Source organism: Nilaparvata lugens, chromosome X, assembly GCF_014356525.2.
Source record: "Nilaparvata lugens isolate BPH chromosome X, ASM1435652v1, whole genome shotgun sequence".
Lineage (NCBI taxonomy): Eukaryota > Metazoa > Arthropoda > Insecta > Hemiptera > Delphacidae > Nilaparvata > Nilaparvata lugens.
Window position 1 is genome coordinate 66786253 of NC_052518.1, and position 12226 is coordinate 66798478.

Below are 12226 nucleotides of genomic sequence, written 5' to 3' on the forward strand. Positions count from 1 at the left end.
TATGTAGTATACACGTAGGCAGACCGTCCCTTTACTCACACACACAAAATGAGACTGTGTGTGAGTAGTGGGAGGGTCGGCCTAATCCTTCGTCAGAGCTCATGGCTGTTTGGACAGAGTATAGTGTAAACAATGCTTCAGAATTATAATGTAACTTTAAAATGTAACAATTCCAATTGTCCATCAAACGATTCGATTTCTAGAGTTCTAGAAACCGTGCATTAACAATTAAAAAGTAGGCTAAAAGGTTAGATTAGGGGCTAGGTTTTTGCTTGAGAAAATTTGCTGGAATTATTAAACATTTTTTATATTGAGTATGTACGCACGATTTGCACCTATACAAATTACGAGATTGATTACGAATTAAAATAATTTAATTGAAAATCATAAGAGGTTATAATAATAATAGTAATAATAGGTATACTTATAGCCTAATAATAATAGAATATGAATAATCATACTATAGCATAATCATGGTTTTCATAGAACAAATGAAAAAAGATAGAAAGATGAGACATATAAATGCGCCTGCTACTCCAGTTCAGTGGTCAGCCTCCGTTAATAAATTGTAAAATAAATGAGTTCAAAAATCTTGGAGTTTCGGAATCCACCGTTAAAACAACGAAAAATAACTCTGTATTTTTATTTAAAATAGGTACCAATTCAACATGAATAACCAGAAAATCATTATAACAACCAGAGGCACCAGAAGATGGAATAAGTCGCCGAAATATATAGTGCCTTTGGTTAATGTTTCAATAGTTTAAATACGTTTTAGTATTAATCTTTTTGCTCGACTTAAAAGTATTTATGTTCTACAGGTATGGTTGCACCCCTCTAAATATAGAACCACTGGCCACCACATGTGGGCACCACTCTGATGCTGTAGTAGTTATTATATCAACAAATCTATTTATAAAAAAGTGGAATAAAAGTAACTTCAAGTCAGAGGGAAGTCTGAATTGAATTTTAAGAGGTGTACTTATTTCAGGCTTCATGAATGAAAAGCAGAATCTGTATGAATGATTAGAATCATTCAGTTTATCAGTTTTGATCAAGAATGATTAGTATTCTCGACCCAACAGCCTAACCTCTCAATAACGGATACCTCTCTACAACAATTTTCTTTTCATGATAATAAACTTCATTATACAGAGGATCAACTGGTTTTTTTTCTTATGTTGTTGACTGCAGACGAATGTGGGAACTTTAAAAGAACGAGGGAAATTTTGTTGTGGTGTCTGCAGGCAGGTGGCACTGGCACTGGAAGGCTGATGGACAGGCTCTGCCTTATGGGTTTTGGTTATGGTTATAGGCATGGCTCAGTGCCTCAGTCTGCCAGCAACAACCGACTGTGATGGTGTGCTGTCCACTGAACAACGTGACGCATTTTTAAATGTGTTAGTTTTTAACCAATATTATTCACATTGGATTCGGATTCGCTTTAATAACACATGTTTGTGAATTTCCATTGTGTCTGCAAGGGAAATTGATACTTCCAAAATGCTATTTAAACGTGATCTTCTATTCTCTGTGTTGATTATATGGACCTTCGCTGCTCTCCTATCAAATGTTGAAGCTAAAGGTGAGTGGGTGTTTCTATTTTCAATAGAGGAGAATGAGTTATAATTTATCACAAGTGTTTGTGAAACTTTCTAATTTATGAGCAGGAAAACTTTTATGACAAACTAAAATAACTACAAAGCTCTACGGTACCTTATTCATTTTCTTTATTTATTTCATTGACAATCACAAATCATTATAACAATATAATATACAAAATACAAAGTATTTCCAAACAAAACCCTCACAATAATTATTATAATAATTATTATAGTTTGAGATTTTTTCATGCCTTGGAAGAAGTTATAAATGGAAAAGCTTTGAAAGCTTGAAAACTCGAAACAATTTATTATGTAAATAAAGGAAGTATCCTGAAAATGCTAAGTCTGTGCCAGGGTAAGGGCTTCATTAAATTAATATTTTGGTCAAAGATCTTCCTTAGTGAAAAAGTAATAGGTCATATTTTGCATTGGGTGATGAGTGGACTTTGAATTCTCAATTTGAAGCTCAGTTATTGCAGGCCGGACACAGCAATGCCTCTCGGCTACATTGGCTAATCCAAAAAAGTTATGAAATCTTCGAATGTTTTTCTTTGGCTTATGAGTGCATATTTCTCTATAGGTTACATTTTATCAATTTTTTGATTAATATAAATTTTTCAGGCTTTATATTATGGAATCAGATCAACGTTCTACGTTGGTCAGAGATATTAGACCGTGTAATCTAAGCTAACAAATTCTTAAACATGATCAATGGAATAAATTTTTTCAGTAATATAGCTCAACATTATACCAATGTAACAATAAGAGAATGATAAAAAAAATCCATGCTTGTTGAATAAGTGTTTAAAAACGGAAAAGTCCTCAAAAGACATGATGTAGCTAAATCTCTACCAGGCTTTTCTCCTGTCTTTGACAGGCTCACACCGCTCTCTTGAATACCTCCTATGACCTATGATTGAATTGATTTTAAAATATCAGTCTGTGTTCCCTAATTTCTTGATTATCTTTTTTGACATCTTTTCCCTTGAAATTTCACCATTCAGACTCAATCAGGGGTGTAGTAGAGTCCTTCCTTCACTAGTTTCACTGGTTAGAATTTGCTAGTAAACTTATACTTTTAAATATTTTAGGATACCTACATCTTCTATTTTTTCTGGTGATAACTCGGTCATTCATTCCATAGGCTTTAGAGCCCCCGAACCATATCTCCCACTCATTGGGTTAGACCTTTAGACCACTTCCTTCCACTGGTAAGTCAGTATTCAGTGTTCTCACACTGAAAATATTGCTACTTCACCACTGCCCTCAATATTCTATTGCATAATAATTAATTCTTTATGGTTATTGCAAACAATATAGTTCAGTACAACTTTTGTAATTATTATAGTTTTTCCAGGAATCAATAAATTTAAAGATATATTTTTAATAATTCTGAATCCTACAGGATAGCGCAAGATATGATCCAACATTTAGTTCTGTCATATATGATATTAGTTCTGTCAACTTGTCTATATCTATATAACTATATAACACTATATATATATATATATATATATATATATATATATATTATATATATATATATATATATATATGTATGTATGTATATAACTATACTGTATACCTGGAGATAAGTTTCTGGCCATTACATGCTCAATGTGCAACCTTCTTGTCTGATAACTGCTTCAATACGAACGCCTATGTTATTGGTGACTCGGCGACACATATATCCTCGGTTATCTCGTATCAATAGACAGGCTGCGTGACAATTCTGTTCCTCAGCTTATCGCAAAAGGGTTTCGATTAGAGAATCAGTGGTTCATGCAGGATGGAGCCAGACCACACACGGCTAATGTTGCTTTAGACTTTTTGCATGAAAATTTTAACCAAAAAGCCATTTCAAACTGATTTCCGATCCGCTTTTCCGTGTGGACATAACTGGCCCCCAAACAGTCCTGATTTGTATCCATGCGACTATTTTCTTTGGAGATTCCTGAAAGAGAAGATCTTCGCTAACACACTGATGGATCTCGAGTGCTAATCATTGAGGCAAGTAACGAGATCTAAGATACGTGTCGCCGAGTCACCAATAACATGGGCGTTCGTATTGAAGCAGTTATCAGACAAGAAGGTGCCCACATTGAGCATGCTAATGGCCACAAACTAATCTCCAGATATACAGAACACAAGTTATATCTCCTTTTTCTGTATTGCTTTCACAATAAATTTTCTATGGCAAAACTAAATGTTTGATCATATCGTGCACCACTTTGTATTTATTTCGATGCAATGTAAGGAGGAGGAAGTTATGTGTAAGTTAGGTGAAACCGCGTAATTGAGGGAAGTCAATTTGAAATTTGGAATTAAGAGTTGTCTCATATCATTTTTATACACATCAATTTTTGGGTTTAAAAATCAAAAATATAAAATAGGCTATATAAATTGATTGAACATTGTAACAATGTTCATAAACTCCCTTCTATTTCTCAATCGCCATTAATGTGGCATTGTTAAGTCATTGAAGTGTCAACAATAAGAAGACTGTGGGAGTTTAGGCTATTTTATTTAATTCCTACTGAAAATGAGAGATTTTTCCAACCCTTTTGTTGGCTAAGGGTGATACCAGTAGCAGTAGCCTATCTACTTATAACATCAGGCCCCACAACTGGAATAGTCATAATTGAACGTAATGATATACGTCATAATCATTGTAACGTAAAATTATAAGGTGTAAATTATAAGGTGTCTATGACAGGATGAGTTGTGTGTTAGTTGTATATACAGTACTCAGTTGTCTGATGTTATAAGTAGGTACTGGTGATACTAGTGCTCTCCAGGCTAGGAAAGGGAAGGATAGTGATTAGATTAGATTTCTTCATTCATGTGAGTTTAAAACATGTGAGTTTAAAACAATAAACTGCTAGCGTATACTCAAATTCACAACAAATGACAATACGAAAGCTAATTATTCAATTAATTTACATTGTTAAAAAAATTATTAATCAGAATGAACATTGAATGCATTAACTTGAAATTCGAAAATATAATATTGTAATGTAACTAAATAAATCGGTGGTGTTTCAACAAATAATTGTCGACTCTCGGTAAAGGATATAAAATAATATCCTCTCCATCAACACATGACCAGAATAATGATGAGAAATGATTGGACCTTTCTACAAATTGAGGTGAGTCTCGAACCACCGTAAAATTATTTTCAAAATCATAAATTAATGATACTTAGCGGAGTCGGCTTCTCGAGTCACCCGTCCAACGAGAGTAGCAGGTGCATTCTTTCCAGCTCATTTGAGCGATAAGATAGTAGCGCGACTACAAAACCATTCCGATTCCCCAAAGAACAAGGTGTTTTACTAATTTAGTTTGCACCAAAGATAATGCAACAACTTACAATTGCATATTGTATTGTCTTGGTTTATACCTACCAATGATTACGGTTCTGTAATTTGAATATTGATTTACAGTAGGTCTAATCAAATTGATTACAGCACAATGCACTTGTACAATGTATTATTTCTGTGTTGCTTCACTCATTCAGAACCAACGCCCATTGCGACATTTTTGCTAATCTGATTCTAAAAATCCTCATTTGAGAAACTGTATTATAGATTTCATTCTTCTCCTGTTTTTTTTCATTAACCATTTCCTTACTACTGGATAAGTTATAATACTCCTCAAGCTTTTGTCTTCTCAGATTTTATTTCCATTCATGCAAATTTGAAATGTTTTCAAATCTGTGTTTGTAAATTGCTCGTCGAATTCGATTAAGTTATTCAAACAAATCCTAAGAAAAATCCATTTTATGTGAAAATTTCAAGAAACTTATTATAAATGATGATATAGAATCGACGTAATAATATAGTAATAAACGAAAAATAATTGAGTCCCAGGATCAATATCTTGGATCCTGTGAAAATCGTCTGAGTCCAGGATCTATACAGTATGAAAATCCTTGCTCATAGTTTGAAGTAATTAAGTGTTTCTATGTTGTTCCTCATATTTTATTCGTTTGAAATTTATTGTCAAACTACAATTTGAACAATTCACTGTAAAATACAAATGGATATAGTACAAATACTTCAAATATAGTACACATATAGTATGAATATAGATATTTTGCAAATGTATCTTTCTTGCACTGAATGTTCCAATATTGTCAAATATTCAGATATAGGGAGTCGAAGCAAATCCAAACATTGAATAAAAAACACTTCTTCCTTTCCCGGGTTAGGCACCTACTGCCTGTTCCGAACCTCTGTGCCTCTAAACTAAACCAATCACTTCCTGGGACGTTCGCGATCTCTTCTTCCAAATGGCTGATATTCCAGATAGTTTTCCTTTTTATAATCCATTTTCTGGTCCTATCCGAGGATATTTGAGGATTGTCAGTGAGTTGGTTTATCCCCTGGCCACGTGACGAGCGCTGCGCAGATTATAATTATGTTTAGCGCGGTGAGGCTGCATCCGAACCTTGTATTTAAAGTTGACCTGTATATCTAAAGTTGTATATCTAAGACCTGTGTTGCACCTGGTTACTCCCTGTGCTGCTTTCATCACAGCTTCGAGTCAAGTCTACCCGATAAAAGCGATTTCATATCAATTCTTATTCACGCCAAAAATTTTGTTTTGAAAAATAGAAACAACTATTTTTTAAAAATGAGTTCAATTACAAACAGTGAGACACAATTCAAAAACGTTCAAAAACACATCAATACATTTCGAAACTGTTAAGTAAAGTTAAACACTTCATAAAAAACTTTGCGGTGATCTTCATAAAAACTCGTGATCTTGACTTTGAGATTTCTTCATGAAAAATTCACATCCGAAAAACCGTTTTGTTCTCAAACCTTCGAACTAGTTGACAAACAAGTAATATAGTACATAAAAGATGTCCAACAAAGGAAATAAATATGAAATTTTGTCATAAAACTAGGACTTTGAAAATTTCAACTTTGTTGCTAAGGCAACATCAAACTTTTTTCCTCCACCTACTGTCTAAAGTAGGCTTACCTATTTAATCGTTGGAACATAATAGTAAAGTATCATTCTTTCACTCTCAGGACTGAATAACAGAAAAACTCCCAAGGGACTTAGAGTAAATCTATTCAAATAACATGGGGAGCATCTCAATTTTATTAGCTTGCATTGGGAATAGGGTTGAGGGTCAGAGCTTAGATGAGAAACCATGTAGAGTTGAGCCATTGAGCTGAGCTAACTGAATTCAATACCTCAACCACAATTATGATCAACTCATGAAATTTGTATGCTAAAGTCACAAACTTAATACTAGTAGACTATAAAGATTTATAAATATTTCTTGTTATTCAAAATACCAGCTAACTAATATTTCTCATCAGGTAATCAAATCAAGAACTTTTAGTCGATCATCATTGTTATGAGAATCTTCATTGTTACAACTTTTGCCGACATTCATACCGCTGTCGGCAGTGAACTCTGCTAACTGCCAGCTCAGAACTGTTTACTTTTTAGGTTATGTTGTAACAGATTTTTACCGGTCACATAAGTTTTTAAAATTATTCTATTTGCAGCTCTTATAAATGTGACTACAGGAAAAATGTGTATATATCACGAGTAAAAAATGCTTTTTCTCCCTCAGGAAAATTGTAGCCCTCGGCTTCGCCTCTCGAGCATCGAAATTCCCTCTCAGGGTGAAAAGCTGAATTCTTCGTCCTAGAAATACAACTAACTATTTAATAAAAATAAAATCACTTGAATTCATAATTTAATAAAAATATTTGAATTTGTTGCAATCCAAACTTAATCTAAAATAACGAGACACTATAGTTTGAGTTGTTTACATCATACCATTGTCAGTCTCTGATAGCTCTAATAGCTGTATATTTGGTACCGGTAATTAGTCATAGCTGTATATGTTGGTGAATTGACAAGTGATATTTGGTAGATGAATAGCCTTTCTAGGTAAACATGTGCGATTGGCCTCTCCCACATTAAATTCAATCAAACGTCACAACAATGGCGGTTCAAACACCACACAATAATGAGAATGGATAAAAATTCAAAATTGGCCTCTCCACTGGCTCATCAACTTTTGTTTAGTCATTGACGAAGATTATTTTCATGAAAATGTGGTGATAAATCATTATCATTCTTACTTCATCACTGGACTTGCATAAAAAATCAAGGTTAGACAAGCCACAGCCTACATTACTGGGATACTTACTAATATATAGTTGCATATTTGATTTCAATTTGAATCAAGTCTCGCAGTCAAGTTTGAAATAGCAAATTGACCACTGATTTGGAATACATTTGATTGACAATTATTTTGTTGATAATGACGATTATGATGATGGTGATGATGATCGAATGATAATAGGTCTAATGCTAATCATTAATGAATCCGAATCATTCGTGGACGAGTGGATGTGCAACTGAGTGCCACAGTCCATAGATTGTTTTTTCATCCTCCTACCTGCATAACAAACTTTGCAGCATCATTTCGAGCAAACATGAATCATGCCTAACAATAGTCGGAGAGATCAATTTGTTCATAGATTAAACACTCGACCTTGACTGCGTACATGGTTTTATTTTGTCCACTATGAAACAGTCCAACTAAACCAGATAGCAAAGAAGATGATCATGTTGTAACTCCTCATGTTTCTTTCTCTGAAAACAAGGACATTACTACCTTACTGCACATTGGAAATAGATTCCATGAATATGCAGCTCAACAAGTCAAATATTTAAATTTTTTCTTGATATTAAGTTATAATGCTCCAATTCAAAGATTGAATAAAAGCAAATTTAAATAGATATGTATCTGGATATGGAAGGTATGAGGTAATTTTCCATGCAAAATCCATAAACGAACAGCGATAGTTTTCCCTTGTATGGCGTACTATTGAAAAATAATTTGATTTAAGATCTCCTTGAAATGCCACTTAATTCTACCTTTTCTTAACTGCTAAATTAGATTGGACATTTAAAATGTATGAATTGAGGGCTAATTTCTTGTATATATAAAATATAATCATAGTACGGTACCCTTTGAAATTAATAAAATAATAGAATAAAAATACAAATTATAACTACCAGTTCCGGTGATCAGTGATCACACGTCACACCATCTTATTAGGTTATAAGAAGATTGCAAATTTATTTATATAACCTGACGATGTTGTGATCACCGAGACTAGTAGTTATAATTTGTTTTCTTATTATATTATTTTATTTATTTCAAAGGGTACTATAATTCTATTTTATATAGCCTAGATTAGACATCTTTATTTTGAGTAGATTATATGTTTAGCACTTGTTCCATCACATTTTCAAATAAATTCATTATAATCTGTGTGAACTATGAAGCAAGAACATTCAAAAACCCCTGAGTATTTGAAGTTTTAACATAATAACGATTCCAGTTGCGAAATTTTCATTAACAAACTTAAACAAATTATTTCTCAGGCCACAGAAACTAAAATTATTTCATCTAAAAACTCAAAATTAAACCGTGGATCTCTAGTGGTTTACTGAAATGCATCCGTCAGAGAGATAAATTAAGCAAAAAATTAAAACAACAGCCGTTCAATGCTAATTTAAGAGAACAATTCAAACAATACAGAAATCACCTCTCTAAGTTATTAAAGACAGTCAAAGAGACTTATTTTCGAAATAAAGTAGCCAATGCTGGCAGTGATAGCAAAAAACTTTGGAGTAGTATTAAAGAAATCACTGGATTAGGTAAAAATGCCGACAGATTCCCTATTCAACATTTTTTAAACAATAGAGGTAATGATAATTTGGAACCTGGTGAAATAGTAAATGTTGCTAATAATTTCAACAATTATTATGTAAATGTAGGTGCTAATCTTGCTGGGGCCATACCCAATATTGCTGAAGGACCAGTAAATGATGCGGATTTCAGTGTGGATTTGCATTTTGAACTGTTGCCTATTTGTGATGTTAAATTAATAAGAATTATAGGTGATCTTAAAGGAGGATCTGCCCCGGGCATTGATAGAATTCCAGCTTCGTTAATTAAGAAAAATATTAATTCTTTGAAAATACCATTATTCATATTATCAATTGTAGTATTTTGCAAGGAGTCTTCTCTAAAAACTTAAAAGTTGGAAAAGTCGTTCCCATACATAAGTCTGGCCCTAAAAGTCATTTTGTTAGTTACCGACCTATCAATTTAGTCAGTGTCATATCCAAAGTCATCGAGAAAGCAGTTAGGCAGCAATTAGAGAAATACTTGATAAATAATAACATTATATTTGAGAATCAATTTGGTTTCAGAAAGGACAAAAATCTTAATGACAACCTTTTCCTCTTAACCAATCAAATACATAATTTTATTTCTGTTAACAAAAAAGTTCTTCTGACCTTCATTGATTTAGCTAAAGCTTTCGATTCGATTGATAGGGATATTCTTTTAAAAAAACTGAAGTATATTAGTGTTCGGGGTGCTTTTCTCCAGTGGTTTGAGAGCTACTTTAGTGGAAGGAGTCAAGTTGTTTCTATCTTGGACAAAGAGAGTGCATGAATGAATAACCACTTTGGAGTGATTCAGGGTAGCACTCTGGGCCCAATACTGTTTTTAATTTATATAAATAACCTGAGTAAGGTAAATATTGATAATAGTCATATATATATTTGTATGCAGACGATACCGCGTTGCTTTTTGAGGGAAACAACTGGGATGAGGTTTTTCATGCAGCTGAGGTAGGATTGGGTGTTGTGAAGGACTGGTTTGATGATAATCGACTGACCATCAATATCAGCAAGACGAAATACCTACCTATTTCCATTAGAGCCAATGGTGATCCAATCGGTCTAGAACTGAAATTACACACCTGTGGCGCACAGAATAATTATGTTCAATGTCAGTGTGAATGTATTGAACGAGTATATGAATATAAATACCTCGGCGTGATATTTAATTGTTGGCTGAAATGAAGCAATCATATACACTACCTTAGAAATAGGCTCCGAAAATTTATTTATGTATTTGCATCTTTAAGCAGAATCCTTACACCCACTATAATAAAACAAGTTTATTTTGCTTACATTCAGTCCATCTTACAGTATGGTATCATAGCTTGGGGTGGTACATTCAAAACTACATTGACTCCTTTATCATTTGTTCAGAAACTTATAATGAAAAGCGCCTTACGCAAACCACTAACATATCCATCAGATTATCTCTTTGAAGAATTTAAGGTATTAAATGTACAACAATTATACATAACAACCCTAACTTTGTATATATTCAAACACAAAGTAGCTATATTTTCTAATATCATTCACAATTATAACACAAGAACAGCTGTAAATATCGGTATCGTCAACCCCAGACTTACTAGATCTTTCTCCTCCACTCCGTCACATTATAAAATGCATTTCCTTTTTCAAAAACTGCCCGTCTATTTGAAAAATCCTGTCAATTTGAGAATAAGTCACTATAAAAAAATAGTCAACGATTGGGTGACTTCCCTAAACCCAGAGGAGCAGGAAGGTATTTTAGTATCACCTTACTCTTTCCGATGATTGTACCTTTTTCGGCTAATAATTGTACATTAGCCTACATAAACATTGAGAATGAATAACGAATGTGTGAATGAGTGCGCTTGTTGGATGTGAGTGTTCTCGATCCTTGGTCAAAAAAGCAGGTTTTCAACAATTATTGTATCTTTTTTTAACGATTTTATTTTGTTCGTCGATCTCACCGTGCTTCCCACTTCGTTTTTTAGTTTACCTGATTTGGTTTATTTTATTTTATTCATAATAATACCTCTCTCCAGATTGACTTTTGTTTTATTTGCTACACTAGTCTATTCTTTCTTAAATAATTTTTTTATTGTATTTAGTCATATTTTTCATAGTTCAATTTAATATTATGTATATTGTATGCTAATAGACAACTCGCTCCTCTCTCACAGGCATGTGCCCATAAGAGGAGCCTCTTTGTATTGTTAATCTTTTTTGGAGAATAAAGAATTTCAATTTCAATTTCAATTATATTCCTACAAACAATGAGCGAATGAAGTTGTATACATTTTAACTTTTCAAGTAGCAATGTCATCTTCATTACATTATATATTATACTGATCAATCAATTAAGTGTTCAAGTGTTTAAAATTATGGAGACCCGATTCAGCACCATGAAATAGAAACAAAAAAGACCGTTTGTCCACCACACTGGGTTCTGTGTCTGAGAGGATGGAGTGGCGACTTATTATGTGCGCCGGACCTTGGCATTCAACACAACTCATTATATATATGCATATATATATATATATATTATATATATATATATATATATATATATATATATATATTTATATATATATATATTATATGTTTACAGGAGTAACAGCCTACAGGTATTATACGGGCTCAGACACAACCAGCTACTACTATATATATATATAACTCCTACTTCTTGGCCATGGGATGTGGGTAGATCCTCTCAGGACTGTTATGACCATGACACTATTAACACATGACAAGACACACATTGCTTCACTGCAATGCAAGTTTTAAAGTAAGTGAATAGTTTATTCTCCACCGATATTGCTTTCGAAAGAAAATTTATACGCATTTGACTAAATACTATTCACCTACCAAACGAATATCGTTGAATAGTGGATACGTTA

General features: G+C 33.2%; 1 protein-coding gene across 2 annotated transcripts in view; it reads left to right on the top strand.

Moving 5' to 3' along the window:
* The first annotated feature begins 1272 nt into the window (after positions 1 to 1272).
* LOC111044976 overlaps positions 1273 to 12226 on the top strand; it is a 123325-nt gene continuing 112371 nt past the window's right edge. The window contains exon 1 of one of the 2 annotated variants that reach the window (XM_039441502.1): positions 1273 to 1585. In XM_039441502.1, coding sequence (XP_039297436.1) covers positions 1504 to 1585 — 82 coding nt within the window. In that variant the 5' untranslated portion in view covers positions 1273 to 1503. The remainder of the gene's footprint in view (positions 1586 to 12226) is intronic. The other variant, XM_039441503.1, reaches the window with a different exon arrangement.